The sequence below is a fragment of the Corythoichthys intestinalis genome, chromosome 21 (assembly GCF_030265065.1).
Source record: "Corythoichthys intestinalis isolate RoL2023-P3 chromosome 21, ASM3026506v1, whole genome shotgun sequence".
NCBI lineage: Eukaryota > Metazoa > Chordata > Actinopteri > Syngnathiformes > Syngnathidae > Corythoichthys > Corythoichthys intestinalis.
In genome coordinates, this window is record NC_080415.1 from 26,631,648 (window position 1) to 26,649,619 (window position 17,972).

At 39.6% G+C, this 17,972-nt stretch overlaps 1 protein-coding gene across 3 annotated transcripts in view; it reads left to right on the plus strand.

The window, feature by feature from the left end:
- LOC130909330 (protein kinase C and casein kinase substrate in neurons protein 3-like) overlaps nucleotides 1-16,220 on the plus strand; it is a 30,332-nt gene extending 14,112 nt beyond the window's left edge. The window contains exons 4-9 of one of the 3 annotated variants that reach the window (XM_057825659.1): nucleotides 4,631-4,786; nucleotides 8,050-8,225; nucleotides 9,860-9,980; nucleotides 11,801-11,868; nucleotides 11,936-12,015; nucleotides 15,639-16,220. In XM_057825659.1, the coding sequence (XP_057681642.1) occupies nucleotides 4,631-4,786; nucleotides 8,050-8,225; nucleotides 9,860-9,980; nucleotides 11,801-11,868; nucleotides 11,936-12,015; nucleotides 15,639-15,751 (714 nt within the window). In that variant the 3' untranslated portion in view covers nucleotides 15,752-16,220. Of the gene's footprint in view, nucleotides 1-4,630; nucleotides 4,787-8,049; nucleotides 8,226-9,859; nucleotides 9,981-11,800; nucleotides 11,869-11,935; nucleotides 12,679-15,638 lie in introns of those variants that run through there. The other 2 variants (XM_057825658.1, XM_057825656.1) reach the window with 2 other exon arrangements.
- The last annotated feature ends 1,752 nt before the right edge of the window (nucleotides 16,221-17,972 follow it).

Genomic DNA, 17,972 nt, shown 5'->3' on the forward strand with positions numbered 1-17,972 from the left:
TCGGGAAATGCATGAGGTTTCTACAAGTTCCGTAGCAACAGTGTTTGATCGGCATGTTCTTTTTTGAAAGATTACCGGAGAAAACAAGCAGAAATAACATGGTTTGTATGCGAGGGCGTGTCAATAATGTCCCACTTTTGCGTTACGGTGGCGACGTCACGGTCTAAAAATAGCATTCGTGCGGTACGCTATTGTCTGCGTAATCTCCGTGTCAATCAATCAATCAAATTTATTTATATAGCCTTTTACAAAACCCAAAAGGTCCCCAAAGTGCTTTACAACAAAGACAAACATGGCTCATAGTAAATAAAAGGCAGGAAAGTATTATACAATGACATTAAGAAAAAAAAAAAAGAAGCAAAACAACACATCACGATAAAAGTCAGACAGCAAATAAAACAATAAAACAGATCAAATTCGAAAACATTAAAAACCTTTAAGAAATAAAACCAGGCTAAACTAATCTGGGGGAAAGGCGAGTCGAAAAAGGTGTGTCTTTAAACGAGATTTAAAAAGGCCCAAATTCGTAGTGGTGCGGATTTCAGGGGGGAAGACTATTCCATAACCTGGGGGCAGCAACCGTAAAAGATCGGTCTCCCCACTGTTTTAGTTTGGACCTCGAAACGTGCAAATGAAGTTGGCTGGTAGAGCAATGAGTCCTGCCAGTGTTACGGATGGTTAAAATTTCCGATGAGTAAGAAGGAGCCTGGCCATTATTGGAATTAAAAACAAACAGTAAAAGTTTAAAATCAATTCTAAAATGGACTGGAAGCCAGTGGAGCGATGATAGCAAGGGGGTAATATGTTCACGTCAAGGTGTATCTGTTAAAAATCGAGCAGCAGCATTTTGAACAAGTTGGAGACGAGAAATTGAGGATTTGGGAAGACCAACATAAAGTGCGTTGCAGTAATCCAGCCTTGAGCTTATAAAAGCATGAATTGCTTTTTCAAGGTCGTGGCAAGTAAGAAGAGGCTTCACTTTGGCCGAGACGGGGCTGGAAAAAACTTGCTCTTACAACAGAACTAATTTGTTTTTCAAAGTTGAGCCTGCTATCAAATATCACTCCGAGATTTTTAACATGTGTTTAAAAAAAAAAAAAAAAAAAAAAAAAAGGGAGCCAGGGTGCCAGAGTTGGGCTTAAGGGCATTTAACATAGAAGGTGTGCCAAAAGTTATATATTCAGTTTTGCTTTCGTTAAGATGTAAAAAGTTTTGTGCTAGCCACTGCTTCACATCGGATATGCACTCGATTAATTTAGTGAGGGCAGTTTGTTCGTTGGGTCTCAGGGGGAGATACAGCTGCAAGTCATCAGCATAAAAATGTATGTTTTTCATAATTGATCCTAAAGGTAGGAGATAAAGTGCAAAGAGAACAGGCCCTAAAATAGAGCCTTGTGGCACCCCACAAGACAGAGAAGTTTGTGAGGAGGAAAATTCCCCAATCATCACCAAGAAGGTCCTATGTTCCAGTCGACCCGGGAAACTGAGTTCACATACAAGGGCTGCCTGTTTAAATCTCGGTATTTTCATGATGTTTCGGCATGTGTGAAAGGGGCTTAAGTGATATTGTAATTACAAATTAATTAGCATTTTATTTGTACTGTCATATTATTTCAATAATCTATATTAACTCATGATCTGCCATTTACAGTGATAAATGTCAAGTCCATTTAAACTGGGAGACAGAGAATGTTTGCTATTGTACTATTGTGCAGTACATGTTAAAGGGGAAATGTGAACTAATGTTGGCCAACGATGTTTTTGAATAATATCAATGGCTAAACAATTATAAGCATATTTTCATTATTTTTTTGTAACGCAACCCTCCCAGATTCTTTGTTTAACCCATAGCAACGCCCTTGACAACGAAAATACTTTTCTTCGGCAATCTTCGGAAATCTTCGGAAATTACGTCACACCGGGAAGTGCGAGGGAAGTCCGCCATAGAACAGTATTGTTTGTTGCATTGCTTCTCGGTAAGAAGCCACGGTGGCGTGTGGCGATGTTTTGTTCTCACTCAAACGAAAAGTTGTATGAGTGGCCAAAGGATAGCAGGGCACGTAAATGGACATCTTTCGTTCGCACGAAGCGAATGAATTTCATGCCATCATCGAGTAGTGTTCTCTGCTGCAAACACTTCGAAGATGCCTGCTTCCTTAACCGGTCTGCTTATGATCAAGGATTTGCCAAAAAGTAAGTGTGATTTTTGGATAGATGACTGATGACTTTGTCAAAGCAGAGCTGCCAACTGTTGTGGAATGAACAGTAGAAGCTAGCGACGTTAGCCGAGGCTATCCCCGATCATAGGTGTTGTTGCGTTCGCTAGGATAAGCGTGTTTAAATTGTGCGTCATCTACGATCTTGTCCGAAAGGGTTAATCCACTGTCAATCGGGAAAGGGGTGTGGATGTGCACATAAGCGGGTCGGCGTCGCGGTAATTCACAGTCACGTTGCAGTAAGAGACACACACCGCCGGTGAGTTTTTGCACATTTATTTGTATTTGTATTATGTATTTCCACCTTCATGCTTCAAGCATTGCATTGCATTTGTACGGTTCGCCGTTTCTTTCACGGTGATCGCTTGATAGCCTTCTAGTTTGTGTTTCGCCGCTTCGCAAGAGCCGCTGACAGGTGACAAGTGTTGTTTTTAATGTCTGGCAGCAAATCAGCAAGCGCGCAGGCCACGCAGTGAATCATGGGAAATGTAGTCTCGGGACAACACTGAAGTGGTGCTTTGTAATCTGTTCGCTTGTGTGAAAAAACTACATTTCCTCACGCCATTGGACGCCACTTTGTTTTCTTATTGTTGCCACAATAAAGTGGAGAAAGCCATGTTCACCAGTAGAGTGTACGCATGTCATTTAGATGTGTTATTGTTTGTGGCTTACTCCTTCACTAAAAAGAGAGAAAAGTTGTTGTTCAGAGTCACTTGGCAAGACGTTGAGTAAAGTTGTAAAAGCCAATAAAGGTGTCGTGTGGGTCACTCGGTCAAGATATAACAACGACTCATCTCCTTCTTTCCCCCGAACGTTTTTATATTATTATTTTATATGCACGAAAGCTGCCGGATCTGCCAAAATGAACATGAAGTCTGATTATTATTTTTTTTTAGCAATGTCATCAGATAGACAAAAACACCAAATTATGTGCAAATGCCTGCATCTTCAAATCATGAAAATAATAACAGCCTATATCTTACCAATGTTGTAATCTCGATGGGTCTTGTATCCATTCCATGTCAGGAAGTCTAGGCACATTGTTTGCATCCTGATTAGCGTCTGGCTAATAACATAAAATTCCAATCTCCTCTTCTTCCTCCAACTCTTCAAAAACTTGGATCTCCTCCCTTGCGCTTGATCTATCGCTTATATCGCTTTTTGAATCATTGTTTGAAGGGCTTTGTATGGCGGCCATATATATGGAGATGCCATCGCGTTCCCGGTGTGACGTATCACTTCCGGTTCGTCCCCTTCCAGGCTCGAACTTCGGAAACGCGATTATTGTTTCAAATATACAACATATAAATTATTTTTTCATGCTTTATTTGTTGCACAATGTTTAATTACTTTACTTGTGACCCTATTTGGCATGTGAAGAAATTACTTCGCATTACTGCTTTAACGATAAACACAGTAATAGTTTTGCTGCCATTGATGCGCTAGAGATCCAATTCGTTTTGACTTGCTCCCAGTCCAAATAGATTCGACTTCTAGTGCTGTTAGGATCTGCCACTGTTCCAGATGAACCCAGCAGTAATCTTTTATAGTCTATCCCTCACCGGAAGCCAGTGCAGGGATTTGATGACCAGTGTATTATGGTCCATTTTTCTTGTATTTGTGAGCTACTAGCAGCAGCATGCTAGCTGCTCCTGATTGTTTTTGTTGTTGTTTTTTTATAGGTTAAAACATGTAAATACACCATTGCAATAATCCAATTTGCTAAAAATGAATGCATGGATAAGTTTTTCCATGTCTTGTTTAGAAAGAAGCTTTTAAATTCGGTCTGTTTTTTAGGTGGTAATAGGCAGATTTAGTGATAAACTTTAAAGTTTAGGTTTAGTCAACGATTACCCAAAAATTCTGACATGATTTGTAGCTGTCAATGACACTAAGTCAAGGTAAGGTACCCTAACACAGCTAAGGTTGCCTTGTGATTGACGTTTCCTAGCACTTACTTTGACTCTGTGACTTGGGTTCTGTCGCGACCAGTTGCCAGCATCGACTATCTGCATGTGGATCTGATGAGTGTGGACTGAGCTAAGAATTTCCAACACAAAGCAGATGTTTCTGCCCTCACACGACTTGCGTCTCGCCGATGACTTTCCTCATTTCCCATGTTTACACCAGAAATCAATTTGCCAATCTGGCGCTGGAGTCATGTTATGGAAAAAGTGGCATAGGCTATTGGGAGAGTCAGTACGATCAAAGTTTCTCGGAACCGCGGCAAAAACTGCAGTTTATACTACGCGACGGATTGTTTGTAAAGCATTCCTGATGTGTGCATATAGATTGCCAAAGATGACAACATTGGTATACCACTCCCATTTTCAATCTTCTTGACTGCTCTAGCGATAGTTGAATGATGCCATTTGGTTTCTATGTTTATGTGCATGTTTGTTTGTGTTAAACAGCTGGAGAAGGCCCGGGCCGTGTACCACAAGTGCTGTCAGAAGGAACAGAACGCCATGGACAAAGAGAAACAGGCCAACGAGCAGGAAAACTTGAGTCCGGAGAAAAAGCAGAAAGTGACGGAGGCCAGAGAGGTGGCCACGGATGCTAAAGAAAAGGTGATCCTTCCCAAATGGCTCCATGTCAGGGGTCATTGCGTCTATGTCACATACTCCAGTTATCTGTTGTGACAAATCCTGAGTGGGATTTATTGCATCTGCTGTGCCCTTAACTGAATACACCATGTTCTGTCCTTATATGGACACTCTTTGTCGTTCTGCTGTGTTTTTCAAGCCCAGGATGGGAGCAGTAACGACCAGCACCTTATGCCTAATAATAACTGAGCTTTATTATCTTTGGAAAGGTGAAATTTTGTCATATGATTTTTGCATTTTATCTCCAAAGCACAAGTACAGATACAATACTTGCATAAAAATACTTTGTAGCCAAATCATCTTTACCCAAAAGTAGATAAAAGTACATTTAAATGAATATAGGAAAAGATCGGTAGAAGTTTTGCGCCAGTTTGTAAGATGAGTTATCAAACTTGCAAGCCGCAGCCTTTGCGGCAGCTCTGCTTAGAGGGATCTGTAAAATGCTTGGGATTTGTTGACGGAGAGAAAGACCCTAATCACTCGTGGTGCACAAATAAAATGAAAAATAATGAATTATAAACTCATCAAATATAACTACTACTTCACCAGATAAAAATAGTAACCAAGAAAAGTAATGAAACACAAACTGTAATTTTCGGACTATAAACCGCTACTTTTTTCCTTCATTTTGAATCCTGCATCTTATCGTCCAGTGTGGCCAATTTGTTGATTTATTTGGGTTAATAGGTAACTCTTTATTTGACAGTGGTTTCATAACACTATCATAAGACCGTAATAATAATAACATGACTCTATCATGGGCGTTACTGAATGCTTATGTTATTAAGTGTCATCCAGCAAATTATGTCGCTAACACCATTTATGTCCAGCTTGGATCTTTTACATCCATGCAAAAGTGAGATAATTTGCCGGTTAACACTAAATGACATCTGTTATAAGCCTTCATAAATGCTCATGACAGTGTTATATCATAACTATGATTGTCTAATGACAGTCTGATGGCGCCACTGTCAAATAAAGTGTTACCAAATACCATAACTAGCAAATAATGAAACAACTGGAACAGTAACTGAAGAAATAATTAGCACAGAACATGAATTTTGATTGTTATGTACATCTGTAGCGCTGCAGTGCATGCTAAGAGGAATGTTGGACAACAACAGTGCTAACAGCAGATGGCAGCAGAGGTGGACTGTCTCCCCCAAGGGAGCAGTGATGACCAAATGAAGCTTCTTCAAGCAATGAACCAATTGGCTGTAAAGCTTTATGGTAGTGGTTCATCTGGTCTTATGATACTCGTATGATGCCGCTGTCAAAAGAAGTGCTGTATCCTATAATACAATGAGGACAGCTGGGGCATACAGTCAGTGCGGCTTATCTATGAACAAATGCCATTTTCGTGCCAAATTTGGTGGGTAGCGGCTTATGATCAGGCGCGTCTTATAGTGCGAAATTTACGGTAATTATAATTAAAAACCTGTGCAAAAGCCCAGAAAAATGCATCTTGGGAATTATCATTACACTGGCATGTCCTACAATGCCTGCCTGTATTTGTATTGCTTAGTCACACCCCTAGTGGCTCTTTGGAGTAACTCGTATAAATGTGATTTATATGTGATTTTTTTTACGGACATTTTGGCTCATTTCAATTGATTTCATTCATATGGGACATTATTTTGGTGCTTTTTCTATAACTTCAGTTGATTTTTTTTTTTTCACAGAATGTTTATTTTATTTGAAAAACCTTGAAGTTGTTACAATTACCATTATTAAAGCATCCAGGGGGGCATCACAATACAATTAGCAATAGTATGTTAAGTCCACGGACGCATATATGGGTATCGGTTTGATAGCGGTATTGGATTTTTGGAGTTGGAAAACAATGGGATATCGGTTATTAGTTAAAAAGTCATTATTGGACAACTCTACCCAAAAGTCATCAAACTGTTTGTGTCACGGAGATGCATAAGTGGGTCAAAATGACCCGGTGAGGTTGTTTTCTTGAAATATCTTCGGAATGAAAAATTGTTATCAATCCATATTCCAGGTGTTCCTCAAAAAACATGTTTTGATATAATGCCATTCAAATTTTTGATGAACTTTTTATACATTTGAAGAAATTGTCATTTTTGTATTACTACCCTAAGCCTCCACAAGTGGGTCAAAAATGACCCACATGCATTTTTTATGGAATACAATGGGAATCTTACATTCTTATCAACTTTGGCTGTCAGGAATAAATTTACCGTAGACTGAACAGACTAGGTACAGTACGTAAAAAGTGACATCCCTTAAGAAGATTATTTTACAGTACACGTATCAGCTGTTGTTGTGTAAGTATTATGTCCATTTAGTATTTTGTGTGTCTTTCATGACTTTTTTAAAATTATTATTTATCAACAAATAAACCTACTTCATAATTAGCTAGCGAACTAAGGCTAGATTCATACCGCAGGTCCTAATGCACAATTCCAATTTTTATGTCCTGTGTTTTTTTGGCGTACCTGTTCAGACTGCCTTTGTCCATTGAGCCTGTTCAAGTATCACACATGCGCGCTAATTCGCAGTCCGAGATGCACTGAGCAAACTGGCCCACATGTGCAGGAGGATTGGAGCAGACAGAAAACCGAGCATTGTCAGGCTTATCCTCAACCCATTTTATTTTTTTTAGGACTGTTGTCAAACCCGCTCCTTCCCCAAAAGCCGCGTTCAAGCTAAGCGCTAACGCTAATGCACAGCTGCACCGCTACCGTAGCGCCCTGTCTCTCTCGCTCTTTGCTGATGTTAATTGCTGCATGAATTCCAATTTGGGGGACTTAACAGTTCGGACCGCAGCCACATTCTGGAAAAATGTGGCCCAGATGGGATTTTAACCACATACGAAAGGGACCTGGATCGAATTCGAAATGGTCCACTTTTATGCGACTTTTCAGTCGAGTCGGAAAAACACGAAAAAATCGGATTCGTCCATTAAGACCTGCGGTATGAACCTAGCCTAGGTTAGCTAACATTACCGTATTCATAGTGTGTGTGTGTGTGTGTGTGTGTGTGTGTTTATTTATACAGCTACAAGTGATTATTCTTCACCAAAATGGCATAAAAACACATTGGTCATTTTTGACCCACTTATGGAAGAGTGTAGGGTCCAGTAATTTGTGCATTTAAGGGTTAAAAACACTCTAAAAGATTCTATTTCATTGGAAGGGTTTGTACTCAAAAGTTGTTTGTGCTTCGACCTGCTAACACTTCCCTCGAACGCACCACAGGCTCGGGAGCGCTACGAGAAACACCTGGAAGACGTGACTAGCTACACGCCGCGCTACATGGAGGAAATGGAGGTGGTTTTTGAGCAATCGCAGGAGGAGGAGAGGAAACGCATTAGCTTCTTAAAGCAGGCCTTTCTATCCATCCACAGACACTTGGATGTCACCAACAACGAAAGGTGTTCAGCACAATATTTTCCCTTATACAGTGGGACAAATAAGTATTTAGTCAACCACTAATTGTGCAAGTTCTCCCACTTGAAAATATTAGAAAGGCCTGTAATTGTCAACATGGGTAAACCGCAACCATGAGAGACAGAATGTGGGGGGAAAAAAACAGAAAATCACATTGTTTGATTTCTAAAGAATTTATTTGCAACTCATGGTGGAAAATAAGTATTTGGTCAATACCAAAAGTTCATCTCAATACTTTGTTATGTACTCTTTGTTGGCAATCATGGAGGCCAAACGTTTTCTGCAACTCTTCACAAGCTTTTCACACACTGTTGCTGGTATTTTGGCCCATTCCTCCATGCAGATCTCCTCTAGCAGTAATGTTTTGTGGCTGTCGTTGGGCAACACGGACTTTCAACTCCCTCCACAGATTATCTATTGGGTTGAGCTCTGGAGACTGGCTAAGCCACTTCAGGACCTTGAAATGCTTCTTACGAAGCCACTCCTTTGTTACCCTGGCTGTGTGTTTGGAATCATTGTCATGCTGAAAGACCCAGCCACGTCTCATCTTCAATGCCCTTGATGATGGAAGGAGATTTTGACTCAAAATCTCTTGATACATGGCCCCATTCATTCTTTCCTTTACACAGATCAGTCGTCATTGTCCCTTTGCAAAAAAAACAGTCCCTAAGCATGATGTTTCCACCCCAATGCTTCACAGTGGGTATGGTGTTCTTCGGATACAATTCAGTATTCTCTCTCCTCCAAACACGAGAACCTGTGTTTCTACCAAAAAGTTCTATTTTGGTGTCATCTGACCAGAACACATTCTCCCAGTCCTCTTCTGGACCATCCAAATGGTCTCTAGCGAACTGCAGACGGGCCTGGACGTGTACTTTCTTCAGCAGTGGGACACGTCTGGCAGTGCAGGATTTGAGTCCCTGGCGGCGCATTGTGTTACTGATACTAGCCTTTGTTACTGTGGTCCCAGCTCTCTGTAGGTCATTCACTCGTGTGGTTCTGGGATTTTTGCTCACCATTCTTGTTATCATTTTGACACCACGGGGTGAGATCTTGCATGGAGGTCTTGTATGTCTTCCATTTTCTAATAATTGCTCCCACAGTTGATTTCTTTACACCAAGCGTTTTACCTATTGCAGATTCAGTCTTCCCAGCCTGGAGCAGGTCTACAATTTTGTCTCGGGTGTCCTTCGACAGCTCTTTGGTCTTGGCCATAGTGGAGTTTGGAGTATGACTGACTGAGGTTGTGGACAGGTTTCCTTTATACCGATAATGAGTTAAAACAGGTACCATTAATACAGGTAACGAGTGGAGCCTCGTTAGACCTCGTTAGAAGAAGTTAGACCTCTTTGACAGCCAGAAGTCTTGCTTGTTTGTAGGTGACCAAATACTTATTTTCCACTTTCATTTGGAAATAAATTATTTAAAAATCAAACAATGTGATTTTCTGTTTTTTTTCCACATTCTGTCTCTCATGGTTGAGGTTTACCCATGTTGACAATTACAGGCCTCTCTAATCTTTTCAAGTCGGAGAACTTGCACAATTGGTGGTTGACTAAATACTTATTTGCCCCACTGTCGTTGTTGTGTGTAACTAATGTGCTTGTGGTTACATCAGCGTAAAGGAAGTGTACAATGAACTTCACCAAACTCTGATGGCCATCAACGAGCAGGAGGACCTCAAATGGTGGAAGAACAATCATGGACCAGGCATGCTCACCAATTGGCCAAAGATACAGGTTCAAAACCTTCACATTACAATAATGCAGTGGTTCTCAAAGGCTAGGTTAACACCGCAAGTCTTAATGCACATTTTTGTTTGTCTTATCTATTTTTTTGGCACGCCCGTTCAGACTGACCTTGTCCATTGAGCCCGTTCAAGTTTTACACATGCACACTAACTCGCAGTCCGACACGCGCTGAGCAAACTGACCCGCATGCGCAGAAGCATCAAACAAATGACTACACATGCTGGCCGTACGTCATTTCAATGTGATCATATTTTGATTTCCAAAAAGAGGACATAAATTACAGACATTAATAATCCCTTTTTAGTCTTATAATCAAAGTTTATATGGATTGATAGAACGCATGCACGCACTGTGCGTGCATGACGCACACACATGAGCCTTATGTTTGTGGGTCAGTTTGCGCCGACTCGGCCATGTAAGCAACACTGAAGTATTGTTCATTTGGCGCACAGAAAGAAAACCAAGCTTTATCAGGCTTGTCCTTTTCTTCATTTTATTTTTTATAACTGTGGTCAAGCCCGCCTACTGCGTAAAAGCCAAGTTCAAGCTAGACGCTAACGCAAATCCACAGCTACATCGCTGCCGTCCTTGCCTGCCGCTCTTACTCTTTGCTGATGTAATTGCTGCATGAATTCCGATTTAGGAGACTTGACAGTTTAAACCGCCACCACATTCTGGATAAATGTGGCCCAGTTCGGAGTTAAACCACTTAAGAAAGTGTCCCAGATCTGAATTGAAATGGTCCACCTCTATGCGACCTGTCCCGTTCAGACTGTCAAGTTAATGTTGTGTAACACGTCTGAATGTGTTAATGAATAATTGAGTCAGAAAAACACGAAAAAATCGGATCCGTGCATCAAGACCTCCAGTCTGAACCTGGCCAAAGTGTGGTGCAAATACCTGCAGTGGTATGCGGACTTCTTCAAGTTCTACGCAAAATTCAATGTTCAAAGAACATTTTCCAATGCACTAAAAATAATCAAGTACAGCTGTACCTACTACAAGATCCCAGCTACCTGACAAGAATTTTTATAGGAACAACTTCTCGGTTTAATAGTTTCATACCACGTAACTCAATCCTTAGCAACATTGTCATTTTTTTTCCCCTTCACATGAGTTAGTTGTCATTGACCATGGTCTTTACAACATTTGCAATGTGGTATATGTGAGAGAAGACTACTATTCTAGTTAGGGTTGTTCCGATCATGTTTTTTTTTGCTCCCGATCCGATCGTTTTAGTTTGAGTATCTGCCGATCCCGATATTTCCCGATCCGATTGCTTTTTTTTTTTTGCTCCCGATTCAATTCCAATCATTCCCGATAATTTTTCCCGATCATATACATTTTGGCAATGCATTAAGAAAAATGAATAAAACTCGGACAAATATATACATTCAACATACAGTACATAAATACTGTATTTGTTTATTATGACAATAAATCCTCAAGATGGCATTTACATTATTAACATTCTTTCTGTGAGAGGGATCCACGGATAGAAAGACTTTTAATTCTTAAAGGATAAATGTGACTTTGTATATTGTGACTAAATATTGCCATTTAGTGCATTTGTTGAGCTTTCAGTAAATCAAACTGTAGCCATTTAACTGTTCTGCCCAAATGCATGATGGGAAGTGCAACCATGACTGTGCGTAGTGGTACCAATTGATATATCTTTGATATATCACGTTACCACCACATTATGTTAGTGATGGTCACATTAATACTATTGTACTCGCTGTAAAAAGTTTGAGAATCACTGCACTGCTGTATTCAGCTGTACACTGTTACTGACAGTCTTTTTTCAGGAGTGGGTTCCACCTGTGAAAAAGCTGAAACGGAAGAAAAGAGAACAGAAAGGCAAAGAAGGCCGCCCGTGAGTCATCTCATCTCCTCCTTTGGCTTCTTGATGTCTCCTGTTTCTTATGACACTTTATTATTAGAGTGATGATCGGAGGCGTGAAGGTACGAGCTCTGTACGACTACACGGGGGAGGAGGGGGATGAGCTTTCCTTCAAAGCAGGTGACACTGAAAAATACAAAGATGTACAAGTAGTGCTGGATGATATGAGTGTATATCGCCGAAACACCTCCGTGAAGTTGGCCCCTCATCAGATGCAAATTTAGGGCTGTCAAACGATTAAAATTTTTAATAGAGTTAATCACAGCTTAAAAATTAATTAATCGTAATTAATCGCAATTCAAACCATCTCTAAAATATGCCATACTTTTCTTTAAATTATTGTTGGAATGGAAAGATAAAACACAAGACGGACATAAACATTCAACATATTGTACATAAGTACTGTATCTGTTTATTATAACAATAAATCCACAAGATGGCATTAACATTATTAATATTCTTCATGTTAAAGGGATCCATGGATGGAAAGACTTGTAGTTCTTAAAAGATAAATTTGAGTACAAGTTATAGTAATTTTATATTAAAACCCCTCTTAATGCTTTCGTTTTAATAACATTTGTAAAATTTTCAATCAAAAATATAAACCAATAGCTCGCCATTGTTGACGTCGCCTTAGCAGTGACGTCACATCGGGCTCGCTGCCGTTCTTCCACAGTGTCTTTAACAACGTAAGGTAGGGATTGAAATACACCACAAGGTGTCAATGGCGAGTTTTAAATTAATTAGGGATCTAGCCAAGGCAAAGTCTGAGTAAGTTTTATGTGTATTTTTCATAGCTATTCTGATTGGGAATGCCAGTTCTCTTTGCATTGAGCGCTTTTCTTTTTTGTGAACGGGAAGTTGGGCAACCATGACTGTCAGTGGTGGCTGCAAATGGTATACAGTATGTTCTGCGTTGTGTTCAATTAGGTGTGTTAAGAAAAAGTACGTCTCCTGCCCCGCCCAAATGCATGATGGGAAGTTGGGCAACCATGACTGTCAGTAGTGGCTGCAAATGTTATTCAGTATGTTCTGAGTTGCGGTCAATTAAGCGTGTTATGAAAAAGCTGGACTCTTGCTCCGCCCAAATGCATGATGGGACGTTGGGCAACCATGTCTGTTAGTTGTGGCTGCCAAAGCTCAAGCCAATAAAAGGCACGGTCCAATGAACCCCTGTGTCCACTCGCATTTTTCTGCCTTTTCGCTCTCAATGTGATAAAACGGCGTCATTGCAAACTGTTTGAGGCAACGCATGAACGGGTCATTCTGTGCATGCGTTAATTGCGTCAAATATTTTAACGTGATTAAATTTTAAAAATTAATTACCGCCCGTTAACGCGATAATTTGACAGCCCTAAAATGTATATAAAATTTATGTCAATGGTTTGTGTTTTGTTTGTGCTGCCATTGTTTTTGAGAGATTTACAATTCTTTTATGGGTAAAGCTGAGGTCAATCAGCCCTCCATTTTGATTAAAAATGGCTAAAAATGTTGACTATATATCGTTGAAACACCTCCGTGAAGTTGGCCCCCATCCATAGATTTCACTATCAGTTGACAAGACAGCTCCTACAGACATTGCGCCAAGGCTTGTCGTAGGGGGCCGGGCCAGGCAGAGCATTGTTGGAGCTTTCACTCCGATAAACTCAAACACACGCTGCCTTCTAATGCCGGATTTAGGTGGAAACAGGACGAACGTTTTAGTGCATACAAGCAGGCAGGAGTGTCTCAAGAGTGATTTGGTCGAGGATTCAAGGTAATTATTAAATAAAATAGCACCATGCATCCACTTTGAAACACTGAAAACTTTAGCCTTGAAATATTTACGTAAAATGAATAATAACTGCCCTTTTTTTGCTTTTAACTAAGACTCTAGACTGTTTTATGTTCATTTCTATAGAAATTCCGGGATTTACGCATTTATTTACAAGAATTTTCAACTTGGAAAGCTCTTTGTTTTGTGATGGCCGCCATTTTGGATTGTGTATCCATACACAATAACGTAACTTTACATTCAAATAATCAGGTAATTTTCGGCCAACTGTCCATTTTTTGGAAAATAACTAGTAATTTAGACATTTGTGTCAAGTTTTTGATGTGAAAATTGAGTGATTTATTAGCTGTTGAAAACTTATGTTAAAATTGCACTAAATTTAAAAAAATTAAGTCGCTATTTCGGGCAAAAACTTATATGATATGCTAAATGTTGCTATTGATCCTGAAAATATAAGTGATTATCCTGCATTTGGCGATTTTTGTGCATCTAGCATAAAATTTGAGAAATTTATAGACATTTTAAATTTTGTTATACTTATATAAAAATATTTTTTGAATTTTGAAAATATTTTCTTTTCTTTGGTTTTGAGAATATTAGAATTTTAAGATTTTGAAAATAGGCCCCCTACGGATCGCCCCATTTCCCGTCATCTGATAGTGAAGTCTACGCCCCATCATACGCAAATTTATATGAAAATTATGTAAATCGTTTGTGCTTTGTTTGTGCTGTAAAGATTTTTGTTTGTGCTGGAACGGATTTGTAGATATTCTGCTTTTTTTTATATATATAGTGATGATGTCACACAGACAGCAATTTACTGCAAAATGGACCCGAAGTGGTGCCGTTTGTTTGTGCTAGTTTCTGCTGTAAAAATGTTGTTTGTGCTGCAACGGTTTTGTAGGTGTTCTGCTTTCAATTTATGATAATTGTCAGGAAATGCTAGGCAGGCAGGTGTGTGTGGACCCAAACGCAGGATTAGTGAAGCGCGGCAAAAAAAAGCGGTGCAAAAAATGATTTAATTAAGGCCGACAGAAAAAAACAAAGTACAAACCAAAACTGAGGTGATCCCCAAAAAACACCGTAGCAAACAAAACTCAGGTTACTAACATAAGGCAGGGTATCAAAAAACACTGACATAGACATTGACGATGACGCAACAAGGACTGAAGAGAAACTGGGAGCTTATATACACACGCAGACAAAGGGTAACGAGACACTGAGGAACAGATGGGTGACACAGGTGGATGCAGATAGGAGGACACACAAGGAGCGGTACACCAGGTGAAATCAATGGCAATTACAAGGACACCCTAGGAGGGAATCAACACAAGACCTAACAGATAATGACGTCACGCAGCCCCCTATTTACCCTAAGTGGTGCCATCCGTTTGTGTTATGCTTGTGCTGTTTCATTATTTTCGTTTGTGCTGCCACTCGGGTTGCCGACCGTCCCTTGAAAAATGGAATGGTTACGCATTCAAAATCAAAAGTACACGTCCCGTATTGAGCTTTCAAGGGACGCCCTTTGTCCCATATTATCATGAAATTGGAAAATAGTGTCCTATTTGTAAAACAAATGTATACTGATATGGCTCTTTACTATAATATGCAGAGAAACACATTCCCCAAGGATTATATCTACAAAACCATTGCAGCACGGACAAAAAAAAATTACAGCACAAATGTTTGGAGCAATTTTTAGCCATTTTTAATCAAAATGGGGGGCTGGTTGACCTCACATTGACATACATAACAATTGGGAATATCTCAACAATAATAGCAGCACAAACGAAACTTTTTACAGCACAAACGATTAAGGCCAACTTCACGGAGGTCGCAAAACAATATAAAACTTTCGCCATTTTACCTTTGTCGGTATTATCACCATAAATAGACCTGTTCCTTCAATGCACATTATCTTCTTATTAGTCCTACTTTAATCAAGGGTTAATTGTTGTGGTTCCAGGTGAGGAGTTCTTGAAGGTGGAGGAGGAGGACGACCAGGGTTGGTGCCGAGGTGTCCTGAGCGGAGGGAAGGAAGGCTTCTACCCAGCTAATTATGTCGAACTCGTTGAATGACCATGTCACTTTGACTTAACTGAAGCCACACAAATAGGTTTGCTTTGGAAGTTCCAGATGTTTGCATGCTCACAAAGTTCATGTTTACTGTTCTCGGATCAGGGTTTTTCAAACGGTGACTCAGATCCCAAAATGACTTGTCCTTTCTGATGAAGTACGCTATGAATGTCTAGTTCTTAGTTTCTGTACAGTTTACATCAGTGTTAATAGTATTTAACATATTTGTTGCCATCCACTTCATTCATTCACTGACAACCCTCCCAGTTCAAATGGATAGGACGTCTACTTGTGATAAACTTATCACAAAAACACCACATTATTGGACATCTATGATCGTCAATGGTACTGGAAGAATTAATAAAGGATGACAGTATGTGTCAGTCGCTTGGGGAAGCATAGTGAAAAACTTTTGGGAAACCCTGAGTTTGGAGAATCCTTTTACGAAATAAAAGCATTGTGTTTTCCTGATTGACATTTTTTTCTTGTAGGCAAAATGCTGATATAAATTGTGTCAATGACTCTTTCATTTTTTCTAACCAAACAAAACACCAAAATAGATAAAGGAGGAGACAGACTGTAATGAATCAATTTTCTTTATCAAACAGTTGTTCATAAATACAATCCAAATCCAATTTCAAAGCACACTCTCTTGTATGACAATTTACAGTTTGACTAAGAGCAGTGTTGTTTTCATCAACGATGACTATAACAAAAATATTTTGTCTACGAACAATTTTTTCATGACGAGACGATAACAAGCTACAAACGCATCTTGGGAGACTAAAACTTAACGACACGAATCCCAGTTTTCATCTGACGAGACAAGAACGAGAGGAAAATGCGCAATAGTTTTCGTCGCATGTTCACAATATTTGACATTTTATGTGTAGTTAGCCTGCCTGGTTGTGTCACTCATGATGTTCTGCGACCCCCACACTCACCCACTAGTCTAGTGTCCTCGCCAGTCTCCCCATTGCTTGTTTTGAGACACACACGGTAAGATTTATCTTCTTTTCTAGGGAAGAGAGAATATGCAGTGTTGTTTTAGCCTTCAAAAGTCTGTGCTGAGTGCTAAATGTAACTTGTAGCGTTAGCATAGCATTCACATTCACGTTAGCTTAGGGTATTGCTAACAGCGAGCATCCTCTTAAACTCTCGGACAACTTTTTTTACACATACAGTTCGTGAAAATAATGCAGCCTACTGTTTTCCTGTGATAGATTTGTAGATGCTACAATATTTGCTCGTCTTTCAATGTTGATTGGAAACCTTTTCTGACTTATTTTTGGAGTGAAACTTTCGAATTTTAAAGAGGAAAATATTGAGTTTTCGTCAACAAAAACTAGACGAAGACAAACACATTTTGAAATGACTAAAATATGACTAATAAGTATTATTGTCCAAAACACGAAAACTGAGACGAAAATTAAAATGGCTGCCAAAAACAACACTGAATAGGAGTTTGTATTAAAAGTAGACGGTAAGCTGTTACATGAATGGGTTTATGTGTGAGGTTTCTTTATAAAAAGAATCAAGACAACTTTACTATTTAACAATAACTCAAGTGCTAATATGCTTCTCCAAAACACAATAAAAAACGGACACATAAGACACTTATTTGCATAATCGCTCACTAGCTTAACGCTCCATGCTAAATAGTAACGTCTCATCAACAAAGAATACAAACACTGGATCTAACCACACAAAAGACCATCTAACTCTCAACACACATATTATTAAATCAGCAACCCAAACTCAGCAGTGAACTCTCTCTCTCTTGTTTTAATCACAGGTGCGCGTGCAGCCTCCCATTACATACAAACAAGGACCCAAACGGGACTGCTCATAGCTGCCAGCAAAAATTGATTATCAGATTCTTTGACAACTAATTTATTAACGATTTCAATCGATTAGTTGTTGCAGCCTTACACGGGCCTTATCGGGTTAAAATGTGAAGTTTGGCTTTAAAATGTGACATTCATCAGGTTAAAATGTGAAAATGGTTAGGTTGACACTAAAGATCACCGATACCGATATCAGTATCGGCAGGGGGGCTGATCCGGCCCGAAATGGTGTATCGGTATCGGCGAGAACCAACAAAGAGAGCGCCGATACCATTTACCGGTCCAGTGTTATATTTACAGTATAACACTTGACCGCAGCCTTTTTGTCTCCTGACGCTCACTACAATCTCTGTTGTGTGATGACACATGATCACTTT